Below are 22299 nucleotides of genomic sequence, written 5' to 3' on the forward strand. Positions count from 1 at the left end.
GAAAGATGTCATTCTTCTCTGGAGCGAAGCATCACACATCAAAGAAAACAGAATTTTATAACGGTGTGTTAGTCATCTGTTAAGAGACGCAAGAGTTTGGTCTCTACCAAAGAGAAAAGGCAAAGCTTTTTTTTTCTGTTTTCTTGTAGGTAATGTTAGATTTCATTATTCTAAACTCATGACATTAGATTTTTCCGTGCCTCACCTTGGGATAGTGTGAGCTTTTATAACGTGTTATTCTTTTCTAAATTACTTAGAAAATACTAGGGAAAAGACAGGAAATAATAGTGTTATCATTCAGAGAGTTCAAGGCTGCACGTAGATTGCCTTTTTTGGGAATAGATGTGATGTATTGTACCAGAGGTACTGATCCCACAAACACCAAGGCTGGTACCTGTTTGCAGTGGGGCATGCCTGGGAGCTTCTAGGCTAGGAATTCCCTCTAGGAATAGGACCTGATGTTCCCACACTTAGAGTTTTCTTCTAAAATATGGGTTCTCAGGCGTGAAATAGTTTTGTTTTTTCTGAAGAATGGTAATAATTAAATATTTTGATGTTCTGAGTTTTACTGCTTTTTATTTTGCTGGTTTGTTGTTGGTACCTGATGATTATGTCATAAGGGAAAATTCTCTGTCTGCTCTTTTATACTTGGGATTTTGTTTTCATTACAAGAAAGTTGTCTGCTCTCTCCGACAATGATGACTAATAAATATATAATAATTTGTATCAAAAAATATTTAAAAATTACACAGCCTGCATTGAATCATGTTGTAGTTGTTAGGATTAGAGATTCATAATCTGTTACCTACATGCCTTGTTTAATTTTTAACTTTGTGTTTATTTTACAGGATGCTGTACTTTCGATGAGCCTCTTAGTTCCTGTGGCTATAGTCAATCAGATGATGATGATCTTAACTGGGATCAGGTGAACACACCGATAAAGCCCTCCTCAGGTCAAGGGATGCCATCTGGTTGGTCTTTTATTTTGCTTTGTTTCTCTTTGCTGATAGTTAATGTGTTTATTCAGCATTTTATTGACAGTACTATTGTTAGAACTCTACTTTGTCTAAATTCGTTTAATTCCAATACTCAGATCTTCCAAGTGATTTTTGTCAGGGATATTTTGCAAATGAAAGGTCTTCTCTCGTTGTGTGGAAAAGAGAAAGGTCAGAAAGTAGAAATAGAAACTTGGTGTCATCAGGGAAAGCAGAAAGAAAACAGAATTATAGCATGAAAATGAGTATGAAGTAGTCCTAGAAACAGGCAGACAGGAAGTCTCAACAGAAGGAGGAATAGTAAGACATGAAACAGAGATGGCCTTAGGCATTTTCATTGTGAGAGTTATTAATCAAAATCCATTCTGAAAAGAAATGGAGGGTAAAAAAGAGGTGAGAGCAAAACGAGAGGAGAGGTATCCCAAAACGAAGGACTTCAGTGATACCACACTTGTTGTGTTTAAAGGACAGTTGTTACGCTATTGTTTAATGTACTTCGTGTACTGCGTGCAGATGGACCTAATTCCATAGCAACAATCCTTTCATTTTATAGAACTATAAGCTTACTCTGGTAATACTGTCATTCCTTTACCACTTCACCTACACAAATATGTAAAATCTGATCACTGGTTTTAAAATAGTCACTACTCTAAATTTTATCAGTTATTCTTTTTTCATGTTTTTAGTCTAGACATGTTAAGAGTTCTTGCAGTGTACTAATATTCATCTCTTGGGGGGTGGTAGCCTGTAGCCCAGTTCTGCATCTTCTTTGGCTTTTCAAGACTGAGCTTCCAGTGACTGTTTTCACCTAAAAGTGGCCAAAACCCAAAAAGATAACTTTGTAAAATCACTGGTTGTGGCATCATGGGTCTTTTTCTGCATTGGCCTCATAATAATAGTAATATATCCAGAACACATAAAAACACGGCAAATCAATGTGCTGATGTTTCACATCCATTTCAATTTTAAAAGCATCTGTAATGTACTTTGACATTTGTGTAAGATCCCTTTACTAGTTGTCCTTCCCAAGAAAATGTTCCTCCCTTGGTTGCAGACAAGGTAGTTGGCAGACAGTGTGAATCTTCAGAAGTGACTGTATAAAGAAAACCTGAACGTATGCACTTATCACTACGGCACTCATAATGCTCTGGAGGATGACATGCCCTAGTCAGCCCTAGATATTATTCACTTGGAAAAATGCTCTTAGTGGGCTTCACTATAAATTTATCAGTCTTCTGTGGGTTCTGGACAATATCATAGCTTAGGTTGATAGTTGTACTGAAGTGCTTTTTCCTTCACCAGATGGTTTCCTCTAGCAAAGGTAGGACTCCTGACTTCAATGTTCAGTTTACCCAAGTCCCGGCATTTGGATCGTCATGCTAGATTTGAGTTCATTGTCCCAAGTAAAGGAGGTTCTTGCAGATTCCTTTCTAAACTGGCTCTTTTGTAGCGGTCTTGGCACATGCTGCTAAAAAATGTCTTGCCTGTTTGATTAGTGATTAATAACATTTCTCAAGCTGGAGCTAACACACATAGTTTATCTGTTTTGTTGGATTGCAGTACAAGCTGCACATTCTTTTTCTCAATCATGCATCTGGAAATTCTCTTTCTATTCCAAATTTAATTTATTATTCTCCCCACTTGGATTTTATGGAAGTGATTATCAGTATAAGTTCAGTCTTCTTGGCAGATAGAAGAGGTTTAAATCTATTTTCTTTTCTGTGATGGCCATAAACTTGTAGTCTTTTTGTGTTTTGTTTTCCTGGAGGCAAGGATCCAGACTAAGTAGGGACTGGTATTTTTATGGGGAAAATGATATCGATGTAATTTTGTTTATCAGATGTCACATGACTTGTTTCTTATTGCTTTCCTGCCTTTTTATCAGAAGACTGAAATAATGTTCTGATGATCAACTAGAAAGTTATTAAATTTGGAAGTAGATTATATTTAGATTTTAGGGAGTTGTATTTCTGCCCATAAAGGACGTGAAATATGCTTTGGGAGTCATGGGTCAGAAGATGAATGAGTTAGTCTGAGGAGGTTTGTGGACACTGGTGCCCTAAAAGGTCAAAAACCCCTTTGAGAGAGAAAGAAATGCTCATTTTTTGCAAACGAGAAGCAATGTGTCTGAGGGCACAATTCACTCACATAGTAACTAATTTTTCCTCATAATGTCATCTAGACAGTTTTTTCCTGTTCTTGTTTGAATCATCTTAATGATTTTAATTAACTTTCAGTTAGCCTTAGCCAGAGAGTTATGTGATACACTTAAAAAATTATTTCAAGCAGTTTGTCAGCAGTTTCTGAGCTACATATTTTAGAAAAAATAACTTCAGATGATAATGAATAGAACATCATAGATTAATGGTTTGTGGGGAATTCTTGGCTTGAAAGCAAAATGTGTTATGCAGCAGTGTTGTAATACTAGACTGAAACAAGAACTCTCAGTTCAGCAGTCCCTTGTCAGCAGAAAAAATTAATGTACATAACATTCCTAATTTCAGGCAATATGCTCCAGTGAAAGAGTTGATGTCATATAATATTTTGTATAATTTGGTGGCAGTCAGGGGGAAGCACACTAGTTACGGCATTTGATTTATTTTAATCCACACAAGACTGTTGAGAATGTAGCTGTAATTCAGGTAAATAAATATTTTCACTTAGTATGTTATTTCAGTAGGACAGAAGAAATGTCGTGTAACATTAATGCATATTTGTGCATGCCTTAATATACACACTATATATTTACATTTTAGTGAACATTAATAGTTCTTTGTAAGATCAAGTTTTAGATGGAAATTAGTAAATTGTATCAAAGATAATGAAAAGTTTCTAAAAGTGTTTCTTATAGTGGAATTTAATCTCTGATGGATTGTTACTGTAATAGAAAAATATAAAGCTGATGTTACTAAAGTAACTGTGGTGCTAGTGCTTTAATTATTCTTGGTATCATAGAATCATAGAATCACTAGGTTGGAAGGGACCCACTGGGTCATCGAGTCCAACCATTCAATAGGTCCTTATGTTTGACCTTTAAGGAATCGGTACTAATCTGAAATTGTGTAAACCCAAAACCAAGGACAAGTATATGTTTTGGTATATATCTGTATGGATTAAATGAGAGGGGTTAATCTACTTCTCTTCTGTTTCAAGTGCCCTGTGAGACAGAGGGAGTAAATGCTGTGGGAAGACTGGCTCTTCCCTGTTCTCAGTTTCTCTCTTACTCCTCATCTTTCTGTTCCAAGAATGTATGTTTATAATAGCATTCAAATCCACAATTATAGAAACACTTAGTCATTATTAATGCCACGTTGCATTGTCCTATAGAACAATTACTGCAGTTTGATATTAATGTGTTTATATGATAAATGTTTACAATTATCGCTAACTGTAAACCTTCTACCTGTAGTCCAATAAAGATGTCTTCAGAAAAATATGCCCAAACAGTAAGTTACTCTCTTGTCAAGGTGTTGGCAGCAGTGCAAGCTGGGCTGCAGGAGCAGCCTCTCTGAGAAGGCTTGAAACCTTTCTGTACTGCATCAAATATGAGGTTCTTGTCAGAGGGTTCTTCGTCTGTTACCTCCTTAGGTATCTCATACTAGCATAAGTGTAGTTATACTTGTTTTGCTTTCTGCTACACCATGACAGCAGTCGTCATCATCTGTCTGGTAAATTTTCAGGAAGAGATTTTTATGCTTCCTGTCAGGTTGCCTCCCTAGTGGAAGGTGCTCCCTCTAAACACCTATATGACCCTTTCATTATTTTTAAAACTTTTTTTTGTCATTGTGTCTACTAAAAACAAAATAGTGCCTAAATTCCTTCACAGTCTTCTGATCAGTACTGTTTCTTTACCTCATTTATTCATTGTATTTTTTATTTTGTGTTTACCCATACGTTTTTGTTTAGTGCTCCAAGGTCCTGTGAAAACACAAATAAACATAAACAGTCTTCTGGAGCTTTTCTTCCTGCATTTATAATTTGATTCTTGGTTGAGCTCCCAAATCTTGGTTTCTTTCTCTGGCATGTGCCTGCTTGTACTCCCACTCTGTAGTCCCAATTAATGCTCATGTCCCATCCGACTCATTAGAGCTTGTCAGCATTTTGGCATTGTGGTGTTCCCACAGAGTGCTCTGGTCCTTTACACTCAAACTCAAAGCTATTGCTTATTCTGAGATGTTTAATAGAAGGAATGCAGGCTGAGTATGTGAGAGTGCAGCAGCGAAGCTCTCTCTCTAACACACCTGGCAGTGTATCCTAGAAGGAAAGACGAACTGACAACAACAGAGGTGTTGGTTGGATTAGAGGAGGGGGGTGCGTGTACAAGCTCAAGAATTAGTATGTATGTAAATATATTGAAGAGAACGTAGGGTCAGAGCTCTGGAACAGTGAGTTAAATAAGATCAGGAGTAGTCGGAGGAACTAGTAAGGTAAGACTTGAGAAAACTCAGATGAGTAGAAAAACCAACCAATTAAAACACAGAGAAGGATGTAAACTTCAAGTCAAAACAATTTTTGAGATATTTGAGTGAGTTATTTGGTATACTGCTACAATGAGTTTTGTCACTGACAGTGATGCAATTAGAATTTTACAGTTAATATAAGAAATGCAAATATGTTCAAGAGTTTGCTCTATTTGCCATTTGCTGGATATAATTTCTGTTCACGTCCATGTATTTTGTTATAAAACACTGTGTTCAGTTGTGTAAAATCTTTCTGCAGTGTTTCACAGTTCCAGTTGATTTCTGAAGAACAGCAGCATGCTTTTTTCTTCGATTCAGCAGTTGGTTTGATATTACTGAAGGGATGTCAGTGCATTTGCAATGAGTCATTGTCATCAGTCTTTCATTCATTTTAGAATAGTTCAAAATCCATTATAAATCAAATTTTCACAGGCTGTCATTAATGTATTGAAAGGATGTTTTCAGCAATGAAGACTTCTTGTTTAATATAGTGCTGGTCAAAGCCAGGATAAGGATTTTGTTTGTTCTATTTAAGATGACAATATATGATTTTCATGGTTATTTGTAATTTTTTTAATGACCTGCTATGGTTATTTGTGTCCTGAGTAACAAGCCTTGCTTAATGTTTAGCAGTGTCTATGCCATGTCTGCAGAAAATGCATACAATGTAATGCTTATATCAATTATTGTTTAAAATGGCCTTTTGAAATGTAGTTGGTAGACATGCATAGCTAGCAGATATTCCATAAACCAAAATACCGATTTAAAGGAATATTTAATATAGAATGTGAAGTAGTTGTGTGAAAAATGAACATTGTTGTTCAGTTGTGTATAAAAGAGTTGTGATCTGTTTAAAAAGAGAGATAAAGTGATCAGCTGGCAAGTCTCTGTTAAAGGCAGCTGCGATGTCTTTCCATGTAAAGTTATAGTGCTTTAACTTTCTTTTGTGATTAGTATTTTATCAGTAAGCATATTCCACCAGTGCATTGTGTTTGTGTTCTGTGTTAGCAGAGATGCTTCTGCTTACATTAATAAGGAAGAGAATTAAATGTGTTTCTTATTCAGCAATGTTTCTCACTGATTAGCTGCATTTTTTTTTAATTCACTTGAATGTTGTCCAAGGGTAGTGTTAAGTACTGTCAGGGTGTGGGAGTTGTGCCTTGTTCACTGCTTTCAAATGATGTTTTTTCATAGAACTTTCTAGACCTGGAACACTAGCCCTTTTAGCATTTTATTGCACGTCCAGGTAATAGCTGCAGGCATTAAGGACACGCGTCTTTTGCAAGCAGCTTAAGCTCCTGTTGACATGTTCAAGCCAGTTTCCAATTTACTATGTAAGTATCAGTTGCTGCTCACATGGAGGACCATGGAGACCAGCCCAAGCAAATGCTCTGAGTATGGGCTCAGCTAGTTTTGTGCTGCCCTGGATATGGTGCAAGCAGTTAAGGGGTTAGCTACCTCAAAAATGTACCTAAAGACTTAGCAAGTGGTGCACGTAACAGATATGTTGAACACCCAAAATAATGCCACCAGCTACATCTAAGGTATTGCTTGTTGTGGTAGCTTAGAGAAATCTTACAGTCTTTTTTGGAACTTCTGGCCTGATTAATAGATTTCAGCACCTGGCACAAATACTGGTTTATTACAAATACTGAGCATCCAGTTTTCTTGCGAAAGGACTTAAGAGCCTAATGAGCATCAGAGACTCTGATTCTGAATCACTGACGATCTTCATAGCTTGCTTAATCGGGAACTAGATAAGTTAGTTGAAGCCTAATAACTTTCAGACAAAATAGTGGCATTAAAATGCTGCTTATTTATTTAGTCTTTTGTTGTAAATGTTCTCTATATGTGGCTTTTATTTTACACTTCCTTCTTCTTTTGTAGAATGAAGTATTTTGAGGATAAGCAGTGTGATTTATGATGTACATAACTGACTTTCAAATTTTTATTTGAAACGACAGGCTTCATTTAGTTATCAACTGTAACTTAGCAGAGAAACATAACAGTTGTTGTGTTTTCTTATGCATTCCAGCAGCTCTGTAATGTTTGAGAGCAAAATCATGGAACATGCTGCAATTCATGGGAGTGAGTTGGAGACACTACATTAGAATCCACCAACAGAATCACAGAATGGTTTGGGTTGGAAGGGACCTTAAAAATCATCCAGTTCCACCCCACCTGCCATGGGCAGGGACACCTCACACCAGACCAGGCTTCTCAAGGCCCCATCCAGTCTGTCCTTGAACACTTCCAAGGGTGGGGCATCCAACTGTCCTGGGCAACCTATGCCAGTTTCTCACTACTCTTAAAATGAAGAATTTCTTCGTAATGTTTAGTCTAAATCTTCCACCCTCCAATTTAATGCCATTAAAGATTTATTAAAGTTGTTTGACTGGAAAATGATGATATGATAAATTATGACTTTTAATGTTTAAGGAGCTCTCCTCTTCCACAGAAGGACATAGAGGCTATATGAAAGATCTGGGAATTTACCTCTCTTTAAACCAGAGTATTCTCAGAGCAGCTTTGAAGATTAACAGGCCTGACACGAGACTAACCCTATAGCTCAGGAACCAAGAGTGGGAGGGGGGAGATAAAGAGATGGTTACAGAACGTGTTCTAACCTGTCACAGTGATACAAAGACTCAACTCAGTCAGTTCACTCAGTAGGAGTGGACACATGTTCAAATATAGACATTTTCTTATTGTCAGTTAGAAAATATTGTGTGCGCCAGCCCACAGTGCTTTATCTATGAAGCAGTTTTTAGCTAATAAGAACATCACTGTGCTTGAGCACTCACTCTGTTCACCAGATCTGTCTCCCTCTTCCCAAAGATTCCTCTCAAAAGAATCCATTTCTTGTCAGTAGAAAATGTGAAAGCAGAAATGACAGAGATCTTCAGCAGCCTTTCAGAAAATGGTCTGCGTAATTGCTTTGAACATTCGCAGCATCGTATGCAGCTGTGTGTCTTCTCAGAAGGGAACTATTTTGAAGCTGATCATAGTTGATTTTCTTAGTTTGGTAAATAAAAAGAATTACAGGCACAGTCTCATTTTTTTCGTGTCAGACATCACAGAGTTGACTGCTGAGGATATTTCTGTGCTACACCAGGTAGTGTCACACAGTGCTACCCAGGCCCTCTAACCTAACTCATTTACCTTGCTGTGACTACATGTTTCCTGCTGAGCTTATATGTAATATACCATAATATATGCTGAGAAGCAGCTAGCATAAGAAGGTAGACATGGGAGCTGTGTTTGAAATGGACTTCTTGACATCAAGAAATTCCAACAGCGTAAAGGGAACGTGATGTAGGAGAATCCTGACAGGAGAGAGGGAAAGCGTTTCATGTTGTAAAGCCAGTAAATAATGGTTAAAGTGATGTATTGGGGTCTCAGGACAGCTACCTTTGCATTACCTTCTAATGAACTGGCATTTTTCAGCGGGAATATTGGTCTGGAAAAGAAAAACTCAGTTACTTCTGGTGGAGGCTCTTGGTTCAGAGAATATGAGACAGAATGTAAATTTTCTTTCCTGGGGATAGCCCTGAGACAGGCAAATGTACCTGAGGGAACTTTAATCTAGAGTAGTTCAGGACCCCGTAGTGATATAAATGAAATAACACATGCTAGATTTCCTTAGGTACTCACTCAGTGCTGAAGGCTATGTTACTGTACCTTCCCTGCAATGGATGTCTTACTGAAACCACTGCAATTTCTGCTCCAGTTTCAGCAGACTTGTATTAAGTAGCAAGTAAGCTTTTTTTGCCTGACTCTTTTCCTCTATTGGAGAATGAAAATTAGGCGGTGTGCGGAAAGCTGTGACCTGTGAGGACTGTGAATAAACAGTGAGTCTGAAGATGCTCCTCTAGGACCTGCCCTCACTGCACTGCAAGATCAAGAGTATTCCTAAATAAGCTTTTTCTTGTTTAGTAATTAATTTACTAGGGGAAAAAAAGTCTCTTAATTTCTTTCAGTCTTCAGGGCTTTTCTTTCAGTCTCATGCTTATCCCATTAGATTTCTTCTCATCCAAACTGGCCTTTAGAAACTAAAAAAGAGTGGATCAAAACCTTTCCTAGCGTCTGCAGGCTTTAAAGTGTGTAAATGATTGTCTCCATTTCAGGACCTAAGTCAGGTATTTCCTGAATTAGAATTTTATCTTTTAAGAGAGTTCTTCTATATGACGAGATCATAGTCATAGTTACAGCTAAAATGCCAGTGAGCTGGCGATGGGACTTCATCACTCCTCTTCAGGAGCACAAATGTTATGATTCCTCAGGGAAATTTTCTTGGCATATTATTTTAAAGCTTTTTGCTGAAATTAAAGAGGGAATTCATGTCTCGTATAGATTTATGGGAGATTTTTTTCATCCCTTCTCATAGCACTTACTTTGTTGGCAGGCAGTGATGACTGATAGTATGTTGTTAGCAGCTTGAGCTGTGACTGTAGAAAGAGCAGCCAAAAAGTCATTGATTTGAGTGATTTGAAGCAGAGGTCATCAAATGCTGCATCAGAAAGCTATTTGGCAAACTTGTCATTCAGGGGGTACTTGTTCTTTCGGTTGAATTTGAAATTACTCTGAAGTACAAGACAGTAATAAAGCTTCTTCCTCATCAGTGTCAAAAGCTAGGCCAATATTCTGACCAAACCAGTACTTTGATCACAGTTTAAGAACAATGTATTTTTAGCATTTCCTTTTGTCTTACTTCTTTTACAAGAGAGTTATGTGATTTAAATTACTTCATTAACCTTAATCAAGCCTTGTAAGAAATACTGTGTGAAATGTTTTAAAATCTGATAGACAGTAGAAGTGTACTGGAAAATGTCTTTTGCAGAGAGTGAAGTTTCTTCACTCAGCGAGTAGGCATAAACAACTTTTTCAATGACAGGAATTAGTTCAGCCAAAAGCAGCACGTTTAGGAAACTATGTATAGCCATCTAGACTTCTGCTTGCTGTGAGGCTTTACGTTTCCCCAGATGTCTGCATTTTTGGGCTTACGCTCCCAAGTTAAGGACAGTTATGAGGCAGTATGTCACATGGCGCTATGTCAGGTGGCAAATGTGGCCGCAGAGCTAAGTTAGTATACAAACAAAATGGATGGTTTGTATTTTGTATTGTATTGAGGTTGTCTTGTATTTGAAGCAGCTGGATTTCTGAACATATCTGAGACGTTCTTAATTCCCTTGTATATGTTTGCAGAACTCAGAGTCAGAGAAGAAGCAATTAAAAGGTTTTCATTAATTCCATGGGCTGAATTAAAGAGCTCAGTACTTTTGTTCTTCATTAAAGCAATATAGTTATTTCCCTTACCAGCTGAAATAATGCATTCTTCATCTAGAAGTCAAAACATTTCTAATCAACTGCATTTCAGTAGCATAAAGGAAAAAAAAATACTGTCTGGGCCTTGTTGAAAATTTAATGATGTACACAGCCATTTAATTATGAGAAAACAGGTGCAGGTAATTATCTAAGTCATAATGTTGCAGCAGCTAATAACATCAAATATTTGTGATAATTGCATGCAAGCAATTGATCACAGTTCTGTGCTTCTCACATGATACAGATTTGAAAAGCACTTTTCAAGACATACATATTCATATTAGAAAATAGCAGCTACAGATGCACTTTTCTTACCAGTAACTTCATATGCTATGATTTTGCATTGAGTTCAAATATGATTGTATTGTTACTTACATTTTTACTATTTCATTTTTCCCTTTACCTTAGAGAGGAGGAATGTCCTTCCACTAAATTTGAGTTCCCGACTTCCCTATACTTTTACAAGCTTTACCTCTCCTAGGTGTCATAGTCAACTTTTGTGTCATTCTGCTTTCTGCTGGCACGTGACTGGACAGGAAGATCCCTCATAGTTCATTAGTTGCTGTTGTGGCCTTCAGCTCTTCCCAACACCCCAAACACTTTTGGATCAGAAAAAAAAGTGAGAGTGAGACATAGATTGAAAAAGGCATGTAAAAACCCACAATGGGATAAGAGTGAAATTAAGGTGCACAAGTTCAAAACAGTGACGGTGGAAACTCATTAGTAGAATTATAGAATGGAACATTGTCACCTGTTCCAGGAAGCATAAAAGAATCATATGAATCACGTGGTAATGAAATGGGGTTCTCCAAGTACCTGGTACATGTGCAGCTGAGAATTGTGGTGACCCCCTGAACTCAGGAGTCAGATGTTGTTCTTCCAAGAATGTGTTTCCTGCAATTGCATAAGAAATATATCAAGCACATAGTGATAATGGGATGATCCTTAATGTATTCTCTTACTTCTCATGTGCTGAGAGCCACAAAAGAAAGAAAGAAAGGAGGCAAACTGGGAATTTGCTGAAGAGGCATCTGTTTCTTTTACGCAAGACCGGTGTGATCACACCACTGCTCAAGGGAGTTGGAGATGCTCCTTCCTGAAGTTTTTAAAAATTCCTCTCTTGCATTTGTAACGAAATGGCCCTGTCCCCAGTTAGCCCTCCTTTTGCATGTAGGCTATTGTAGAAGAGAAATCAATCTGTAGAAGAGAAATCAAGATTTGTCAGACTCTGGCAAGAAAACAGCAGGTGAAGAGAAACAGGTCCCTTGTTCCAGTCCTTCAGCTCTGCAGTTTTTTAGCAGTTTTATTTAATAGGAATCAGCACTAAGTACAGTTTAAATGTCAGACAACACTGACACACATCTTAGGAAATGGATCCTACTACTGTACTGTTACTTAAAAGATGTGTCATGATCTCTTACAAGTGGTATCCCAAGAGGGAACTTAAAGAGAGGACAGGCTTTCAGAGGAGAATTCTGGACTCTTCTGTATCCCAGTTGGGGAGGGTGCTTTTCTAGAAGCTAGCAGGGTACCTGAAGAGGGAGATGTAAAACTTACTGCTTTCCTTGGCATTTCCTTATGACATTTTCTTATTAAGCAGCCACATATCAAATGACATGTTTTTAAGGTCCTGTTCTGAGGAGATCAGTAGGGTATTGTATACCTCTTCTTAAGCTAGTGTCTATGGGGACTGATTAATCCACAAAGCACCATGCAGGACAACATGAAGTTGCTACCTGAGTTCTGAAAGCGCGTTGTGTAGCAGCAGTAGCAATGATTATGTGCCTGAAAAAAACAAATCGTCATGTTCTAGAGTAGAGTTGGTCAGCAGTAGCACCGGGTTCTCTTCATGAGTGTACAGTGTGCTATGAGAAATTCCAGGTGGCCTGTGACTCTGAAATTCTGCAGTGGAAAAAATTGTTGTACCATATATGAAAAGATGTGATATCTTTCAGCAGTGATATTAGGTGTTATGTGTTCTATGCCATGTTTAATTTTAGCACAAAGCAGGTTTGTGAAGGCAGAAAATTGTTTGGAGAAATATTGGTTCAAACGTTTTACTTCCCTAGCTTGCAAATTGTAAGCAGCTTTACTGAGCACATGGCAGATTTTTTTTTTTACTACTTTTTAGTGTAGTATTAACAACAATTATATAATCAGTAAAAAAAATCTGTTATTATTTAATTACAACCAGGAAAATATATATTTTGCAAGGGCATATTACAGTGCCTTTTGAATTTAAACTGCCCGTGCTAATTGTTGTAGTATGTCTACATCCATTTACATTTAAGTTAATGTAAGCTGTTAAAACAGGTCATTTTACTTCCTGTGCAAGTCTATAAAGAAGCAAAGTTCATTAAAAAAAAAAAAAAAGAAGCAGCACTTGGAATACACCCCTTCGATATGGTATATATTCACCTTTGAAGTAAATCATTAGGATTTCTACATACATAAAATGTACTTATATTAGGTGTAGTCTTCACAGCTGCACAGCTCCAGCAGGATAACAGTATTTCTCTGGTGTTACACATCTAAGTCAATTAATCTTGTCCAGCCTCTCCATTAGTTTCATCATTCTCTTTTCCTTCTCCTCTTCAAGCTGTATGTATTGGAAATGCCTTCAACTCCTTTTTTTTTGACATTTTCTGTAATGTTAAGGTTCATATTAGATGCATCCTTTTCTATCAGGTTATTCCCCATTATATCCAGTAGAAATTATTTTCGCTGAACAGCAGTGATGTTCTGACTCAACAGCGAATGGATCATAAAAAATCTTCTCTGCAGTGAATTATTTCTGGAATGAAACCTATAATTGTTATTATCTACTGAAAGATATTTAGCAATACACATGTGAAATTATCCAGACATGAATAAAAAGTTCTGTGGATTTGTTTCCCTTTAATGAATTTGCCTTTAAAGTTCTAGGAAAGAGTTCCCCTGAGATCTTTTGTTTACACATATCACTGTTGTTCAAATGAAAATACTCATTTGGAAAAGCTAGTTCCTCACCTGTAATACAGAAATAAAAATTGATACTGCAGTGATGCTTCAGTGCCTAGAGTGCTGCTATTTGTCTTTTATATTTGGCAAATAGAGCTTGTCCTATGTAAGGGAATATAGAAAATCCTCCAGTGTAATCTCTGGTTGTCTAGTTTCTTTCACTGGTGAATTTTATTCTTATTGAGAAGAAGTGTGTTTGAAATGATGTCACCTGAGGCCACTGTTTTATAAGCTGATAGGTATCCTGCTTTTACAATGAAGCTGTGCATTTCCTTTATTTTGCCATTTAATACTATTGTGAGGCCAAAGCCTAATAGAAGTCCTAATTTTTGTACTACAGTTGTTAAATGACAGATCTTTGTAATGAAAACAAAACTTAATTGCCAAAAGGTTTATTAATTTTTACTTTGAGATTCTGGGGTTTTATTACTGCAAGATTCTATTCTCATTCCTATTCTGTCCCGTTTATGTGCCATAATATTTTTTGAGATAATATATTTATTACCAAGTATTTCGTATTTTGTTCCTTCTGCACTAAACTTAGTATGTCCATGAGATTTCTGCATTCAGGAAGTCTTCTCTAAATTCTGCTGAATATGCTAGACACAGACTTTACATTTTGCATCAGCTGTCATGTTTGGTTTTGTGTGCCAGACTTCTCTTTTTGCCACCTCTAACTCTAGGTGCTTTTTCTAAGCATTATTGGTTTTTGTGGATTCATCTCTTAACTGAAGCTTTATTGGTGTACTGCATTTTAGCATATCAATGATGTGGAGTCTAGGGAAGCACAAACTGTCAAATTCACTAACAGATTCTGGAATATTGTTTTTTACTTTATAGTTGCCTGGGCTTTACTTTGCCTATTAAATTGTGTTCCTTTATGTTTTTCCTCATTTAAAGAAAATTTGGTGGTACATTTGAAGGTCTAAAAAAGCACACACATTAATATTTATGACTGCATGTATTCTGACTCCAGAAGGCCTCACCAGGAGTTGGATGTAACCACTTTGATGATTTTCATAGATCTGCTGAGCCACAGGATATTCTGAGCAAGGTAGTTGTCTATACTTCGAAACGAGCACATGAAGAGATTTAGTTTCATTGGCTTTCGCACACACAGATGCATTACTTGTGTGATGTTACAGTCTGCTTTTTTCCAAGGTGTTCTTCAATACTTAATACGAAGTGTCATAACCCATGCTTCTTTCCATGTCAGGGTTAAATTGTGAAAAGGCATGTTTTTAGACACTGATACCATTTTAATGCAATTTTGAGGCTGCTAATTAAGTGCAAGTAGCAGCAGATGACACCTCGTTTCACCCTCACCTGATGTTCTTTGTCTCCAATTCTAAAGTTTGTTATACAAGATGTGTTAATTATAGCACAGTAATTAAAAGTATAATTACTGTTTTTCTTTGCTCAGTACATTCTTTGTTATGGTATCAAAAAACATTTTACCTCAGATATTCTCGTGGTCTTTTAAAAGAGCCAAATCTCATTTTTTAAATGAATTTTCCAAGTAAATTTTAAAGTTTCCTTTTGGAAGAGAAGTGTTTTCTTATAATAAGATGAAACTTTCTTATAGAAGTTGAGAGGACAGCAGTTTTACTAACACGTTGCATCTGATGAGGGGTGAAGCTCAGTTACAGTTGTTTTGTCTATCGCTTTCACCCAGAGATCATTCTCTTGTGTTAGGGTAAATGGATGCAAATGCCCACAACTAAAGTTGTGATGGACTTTATTCAGTAAGTATAAATTGCTTGTAATTCAGAATAATGATAGACTTCTATGAAGGGAACAGAGTAAACATATTTTCTTGTGTCATTCTTTCCTCCTATGCTCTCCTACTACCCCTCCCTCTTCCTTCACATCCTTTTTTTAGTAGCAGCAAAGAAAGAGTAGCCTGTTCTGTATAGTTATTTTACCTTAATTTGGGGAATTATATTTATAACTCTTAAACTGACGAAACGTAAGTGTAGTTTTACTTTGTAGTTCCATATGGTTTGTAAGGATCCCTGAAATATTTTTGCTTTTCAGAATCAGATGGGAATGTACTTCTTAATTTTCCTGAAGTTACTCTGGGAGAAGAGAAGGATTTGTTTTGTTTTGTTTTGTTTTTTTGTCTTTTTACAAGGAACACACTACATGTGTTAATATTGTATGCACTCAGACAACAGTACTTTCCAAATATGTGTGTTACTTCTGGTCAATGAGAGTGGAATATTAGGTTTCTTTAAAAAACAACATCAAAATCCCCCATCCTCACTAAACTAAAACCATTCCAGTCTTTGAAACAATAAATCAACTACTTTCATGCATTAAATTGTATAATGAAGTAGCATAATATTTAAATATTGGTGTGCTAAATATATAACAGATATTAAATCTTACTTTAGGTTTCATAGCCCCTGTCTCCAGAGGAGTTCCTTTTACCACAGGCAAGATGGTACCTCTGCTGGAAGAGGCTATCAGATTCAAGCTAGTATTGCCACAGCTGAGGTTCCCGCCATTCCCTTTTCCCCCATTCCCCATTGAGAAGTTTGCTGTGCTTCTCAATAGAGGAAGGAGCTGAAATGTTACTCAGACTTAGTGCTAAATGGTAGGTTTCTCTTGGAGTTTAAGCCTTCTTAATTAGCTACAACATATTGTGAAATAACACTTGGTTATTTAAGGATGCGGGAAATTTTTAAATGACCGAATCAACCTTTCTTTAAGTGTAAGAAATTGCATCAGAAGTAAGACACTTTCAGCACATGTATGGAGTTAGATTGGCTGGAGGAAAGAGCAAATACTAGAGATACATCTGAAAAGGGATGCTTGGAAAAAAAAGAGTGCCTGAGAAAGTACATACTCATTTTATGGTCTTGTCATAAGTACTGGGTTAGTTTTGTAGATGTCAGGCAAACTCCTTAATTTTCTGTTTCACTGAGCACTCTGTCCATCAACAATCAGCCTTGAAGTCTAGCTCAAGACACCATGCAATTAATAAATTCCCCTTCTTATCTTGTTATGGAATTTAGAAGAATCTGTATTAGATAAGCAGATGAAGATCATGTTGTCTTGTGAGTACAACAAGTCAATAAATCATGCTCTGTGGTCAGTTGAACTGGTAGCTGCTGGAATGAATTTGGAAGGCAAGAGACATTTAAAGATAATACATCCAATAAGAAGTTGGAAGACTATTTGCTAACATTCATTCAAGTTTAATGAATATTAAAATTCCCAGAGCAGGTCTTTTTGGTATTTTCCAGCAGTTTCTCTTTTAAACTAAAGCAATTTAAAGTTGAAATGGGGTCTGTCTGGGTTTTGTCAGATGAATCCACCTTTCTAATCCTAAAACACCTTTCTTTAGCGTTTGAAATCAAATGGATTAGCTTCTGCTTTTAGAAGCTTTTCGAGAACATGCTATGCTTTCAGCTCCTATTTCCCTGTACTACAAGATCATCCTTAGAAAGGAATTTAATGGGCTACACGGCTGCTATTTTCGGTTTTGAAGGTAGACGGCCTCTGTTCATCCCAGACAGTTTTCTTGGTCTGTCATTAGCATGAGATCTAGGAGATGGGTAGAGCATCAGTGGTTGTCAGGGTAGTAATAGATATCTCGCATCAGTTTTCTCACTTAAATTCATGAAGAAGGGGCTCTCTAACTGTTATACGGTAAACGTTTAAAATGTGATTGAAGTGTTTAACTTTGCTGTAACTCTTTTTGTTTAAGACCTGAAGCAATAGCTCCTGGTTTTGGTAAGTGCTGTCTCACATAACAAGTATATTTTAAATGTCAGTGTTGCTTAGGATTACATTTCTTACTGATGTTTGTATAACTGGAGAGGAGGTACATGCGTTTTTATTTCCTGTGGATGAGCCAAGATTAGGCTGAGTTTTTAGGCAGTAGTTTCACACGTGCTTGCTTATGTTAATGAACATCTTCCTTCTCCTGTTAGGGAGCAGCAAGGACTGGCTGCTTCTTAGGGGAAGGGGCTTTGGGACCCAAGGGTGACAGATGGGGCACAGGTCCACAGCATCTGAATGCAGCCAGCAGAGCCAGTAACAGGAGTGGGAAAGCCCCAGAACCAGGCTACAAGTAGGGGCCTGGGACTGGATGCAAAGGGGAAGGGGCCAGAGACAGGGCTGGACCTGGACACTCCTTCAGCATCCCTGGGGAAGGGACTGACAGCCTAGGGCTAAGCTGAAATGGGGCTGCAGCAGTAGGGTCGAGGGTGGGACAGTATGGTCTGGTAGTACCCTCTTGGTTTGGTTTACTGTGCAGCCTCCTAGGACAGAAATAGGAAGGCACAGCAGAAATGCATGGACCACTCTCAGTAGCAATATTGGTCTGTAGTGACTTAAAGAACAGTTTTGGATACAGACATCTTAAAATACTTCCTAGCCTACCTTCTGTATTTCTATCTGATACATTACTTAACAGATGATGTATCAATTATAGTCAAAACAATTCTTTGACCATTTAAAAAAACCCCATGCATTTAACTGTAAGACAATTCCATGTTCTACCTAGAGAAACTAAAGGTTATTGAAAGTTATGTGTTTAAGGAGTGTCTCCTGAGAAAAGACCTTTACTTCTATCAACATCATTTTTTTTCCTCTTTGCTTAGCAAAACTGGAAAACCATTTATTTCTGTTCTAATTAAAAAGCAGGGCAGGGACGGGACACTGAAGAAGGTGTTAGTAACAAGATATTTCTTGTGGGTCAACCAATAAATGTGTATTTCCTCACCACAAGTTGATGACCTCTGCATTTCTTATGTCTGCTAATGCCAGGTATTGCGTATTAACTGTGTAGTAAACAGTTTTTCTGCTTCTGGCTACAGGTGGTAATAATAAAATAGTAAAACACATATAAACAGCTTCAACAGGCTTGGTTATAACATACCTGTCAAATAAATAATAGAATGCTGTAAACTGTTTGGGCTTAATATTATATAAGGGGTAAGGTTCTACTTTTCGGGAAACAAGAAAATTAATCAAGGACATAGTAATCATGACTGGAAAGTTAATTTTTGTTTTACTTTCTGGAAGAAAATGAATGCTACATCTCTTTTTCATGGATACCATGTCCCTATGTTTGTTTCAGTTTGGTGTGAACTAACAATTATTGTCTTTGTTTCATGCCTGTCTTCTTGCATGCCTAGTGCAAAAGCTTGTAAATAACTAAAAAAAAAAAAAAGGGCAGGGATTGAGAAAAGTGACTTTCACCAGGGATGACTATTTAGGAGAATCATTTATCATGCAAAATAACCACACATGGCACATAGCATAGCCCTCTTAGAAGCTAATTTCTTGTTGGGTGGTAGCAATAAAATTTACACTCTTATTTATCCAAGAATGTCAAATGTTCTTCCAGAAATGAGTAACACATCATAACAACCATGAGACCATGTGGTATCCTGCATAATTTACAGACAATCTAATTGACCTACACAGGTTAAGTGACTCATTTGAGATAATGAGTCAGTAGCAGAGTGTGAATTAAAACTGAGATGCAGTTATACTGGTCCCTGTTTCCTAACAGGGGACCACTTATATTGCTTTCCACTCAAAAATACTAATGCTGACTCAAAGTCTGCAATCTGCCTTTAACTCAAACTTACATTGAAATAAAAAACAACCTTAATGAGAGAGGCATTGGTAAAATACAGACTATAATGGATGTTTGCACTCAGCACTGCGTAATTACTCTGAAGAAACTAGCTGGAAGGAATGCAGGTATCCTTGCATAAGCTGGCACATGTTGATTTGGCTTCAAATGCATATCTTTCTCACTCTAGTGAGCTCCAGCTCTCAGTTGACTCAGTCGAAGTTTCTCTTAGTATTAGTGCAAGGCTGGAAAAAGTCCTTACTCTTTGGGGAATTTTGGTTCAGAAAGCCTGAGCTACGGTCTTTACCTGGGGAGAGCATTGTGTCAACTGCTCAAAATTTGACGGTTTCTATCCAGATTCATTTTACTTTGCGGTCGTACATAAACATTAATGTTCTGATATTGCTTGCTAACAGTGCAAAATATATTTTTTTCAAATTTCTAGGTATTATCAGGTGATGCACATTGCTTTTGAAGGGGTAATTTTGTTTGCCAATTGAAATCTGTTAAGTCTCCATTTCCAAGTGTTTGATTTTAGAGACCAGGTCATCATGCTGGTGTACCTGAGCTTTAGTCATACTTTTCAGCACCTTTGGTTATGATTTGAAGACCTGGGAATCTCTTTTTACTCAGGATAAATTTAACCATTTTGAGGCTAAAAGCTGCAAAATGTTTGTGTGAAGAGCTGTGGAAGAACAAAGCAGAGGATAAGGAAAAATGTATAAATTAGAGCTTTTAGTAGACTGTTCAGCAGTATTGTTTCCAGTAGGTTTTCTATTAAAATGCCAAATATTTTTTTTTAAAATAGCGGATGTTTATATTCCTGTATTATATTACCTGAGCTTTTGTGACACATCCAACCCTAAAATACTACTTATCTGCACTACTTAAGTATTTGAGCCATTATTAAGTAATTACAGTACTAAGTATCCATTTCTCCTTATACTCAGATAATTAAAGAAAATGTGAAGAAAGGTGGGGGAGGATTAAGGATTGCAGGTTTCTCTCTAGCCAAAACTGAGTAGTGTAAAAGGAAAAATAGCTAGTCTGGAATTGCTGTCCTTGCTGAGACAGATGGGAAGTTGTAAATAATAGCAGAGTGACTACATGTTTTATGCTAGATATTTTTTGGGAAAATTAAACTATGGGAGAATCTGAGTTTCAGTCTCCCTGTGGATATAAGCTAAATATTAGAGGATTCTAATCGTTTCTGGGGATACAGTTTATCTTGAAGCACAAACAATGTTTCCTAACTGTTTAAGCATGTGCTATACTGTTGTATGTAATAAAATACTTTCTAGTTTCCTCCTCAAAGTAATTTCCTGGCAGTGATTTGCCAGTATTTGAGAGCCTGTAAGCAACATTTTTTTCGCTAGTGTGTCAGAAAATCTTCAGTATTTTCAGATTTGTTTTTTCTTTCCTTTATTTTTAATGGACTAAACTAGTGTATTACTTTTTAAAAAGAAAAGAAAAAAAAAAGACATCTTTTTAGCAGCCATGAAGTAACAAGAATGCTGCAGAGAATAACTGAAGTGATGGTAGTTTGGCTCAACCACTGGTTTTTGATTTATTAGAAAACAATCTGAGATTTTAGAAGTATTAAATACTATTTTTGTTGTTTAATCCAGGATTAAAATTAGTTCATCTAAAGAATGTTTTTCCGGTGTAGTTTAGCACACATAGTTGGTAGATAAATAACTGATGGATGTAAGGATGTGAATGCTTTGTATAGCTTTATGACCTTGATTGTGTGTTTAGATCAGGTATACGTTGCAATTTGCAATAGTTTCACTTTTAATTACATTCAAAGGCTCCATCTATCTTGTAGCAATCATCCTGGTACCACAAGATCAGGTCAGAACAAACCAGACAGTATAAATGCTTATTTATGTATACGATCTGTTTTGCGGAATCAAACTCTATAACCCAAAATGAGTTATAAAGCAGGTATGTTTATTTCCAGCGCTGGGGTGCAAGGGGGTTCTCCTCCTAGCTTGCACACCGTATAGCTTAATAAGCAGCTACTTATAGTGTAAAGACATGCATAGGTATAAGCGCCTACTACATATTCATAACCTTTCCCCGTTTCGTATTATAATTAGATCTGGAAAGTTCGCTCCAATCTTGCGCCTGCGTAGTGCCTCCTGATGGTCGTGGGCCGGGGTCTTAGGGATGAAGTATGAGGTCTTCCTCGGGATGAATATATTTCTTTTTGAACTTTGCGCAGACTCAGTCTCCTCTGGCTGTTTTCAAACTCCTGAACCAAATGCAGCCAGCTTTCTGCATTCCAGTGCCCACTTATCAGTAAACTGCTGCTAGCTGGCTCCTTCATTATCAATTTCCAAGGTCTTCACGGCGAACAACACCAAGCTCTAACGAATGCTCCCAGCCCCCCTTGTCTGCTTTCGCACATCCACCTATGGTTTTAGAAATTATGGTAGCCATGGCCCCCGTAGACAGAAATTAAGCAATCAGAATTCAAGGCAAAGGAAACGGCAAAATTCAACAATTAACTTTTTTTTTAGCTTGTTAATGTATTGAGTGCCCTTACAAACTGATTTCATTGGAGAAACGAAGGGGTTGAGTGGTTGAATATTGGGTCAGAGGAAAGGTACACAGCGATGGTCAGGAGGAAACCAAAGAGATTGATGAGGGTGGCATCCCTGATGGAGCAAAGAAGTTAGGTAGAGTGTGGAAGGACAGGGAACTCAAAAAACTTAAAGAAAGAATTGGGCACATAAACTGTGAGAATCTTAAACTAGTTTTTGTAGGTGTGAAGTAAACAACTGTACTTGTTAATAACAACATAATGAAGTGTCTACACTAAAAAAAAAAAAATATCCTTTCTTAGGAATCTTAGCTTTTCATAAAAACATACAGTTTTTACAGACTCTAGTTCTAAAAGGAATTAGATTTTATAGGA

The 22299-nt window shown here is 37.1% G+C and overlaps 1 protein-coding gene across 13 annotated transcripts in view; it reads left to right on the forward strand.

The window, feature by feature from the left end:
• PTPRM (protein tyrosine phosphatase receptor type M) overlaps positions 1–22299 on the forward strand; it is a 480321-nt gene that overhangs the window by 111865 nt on the left and 346157 nt on the right. For all 13 annotated transcript variants that reach the window (XM_054057714.1, XM_054057715.1, XM_054057717.1 and 10 more), the window contains exon 2: positions 849–971. In XM_054057714.1, coding sequence (XP_053913689.1) covers positions 849–971 — 123 coding nt within the window. The remainder of the gene's footprint in view (positions 1–848; positions 972–22299) is intronic.

Source organism: Cuculus canorus, chromosome 2 (genome assembly GCF_017976375.1).
Source record: "Cuculus canorus isolate bCucCan1 chromosome 2, bCucCan1.pri, whole genome shotgun sequence".
In the NCBI taxonomy this organism is placed as follows: Eukaryota; Metazoa; Chordata; class Aves; order Cuculiformes; family Cuculidae; genus Cuculus; species Cuculus canorus.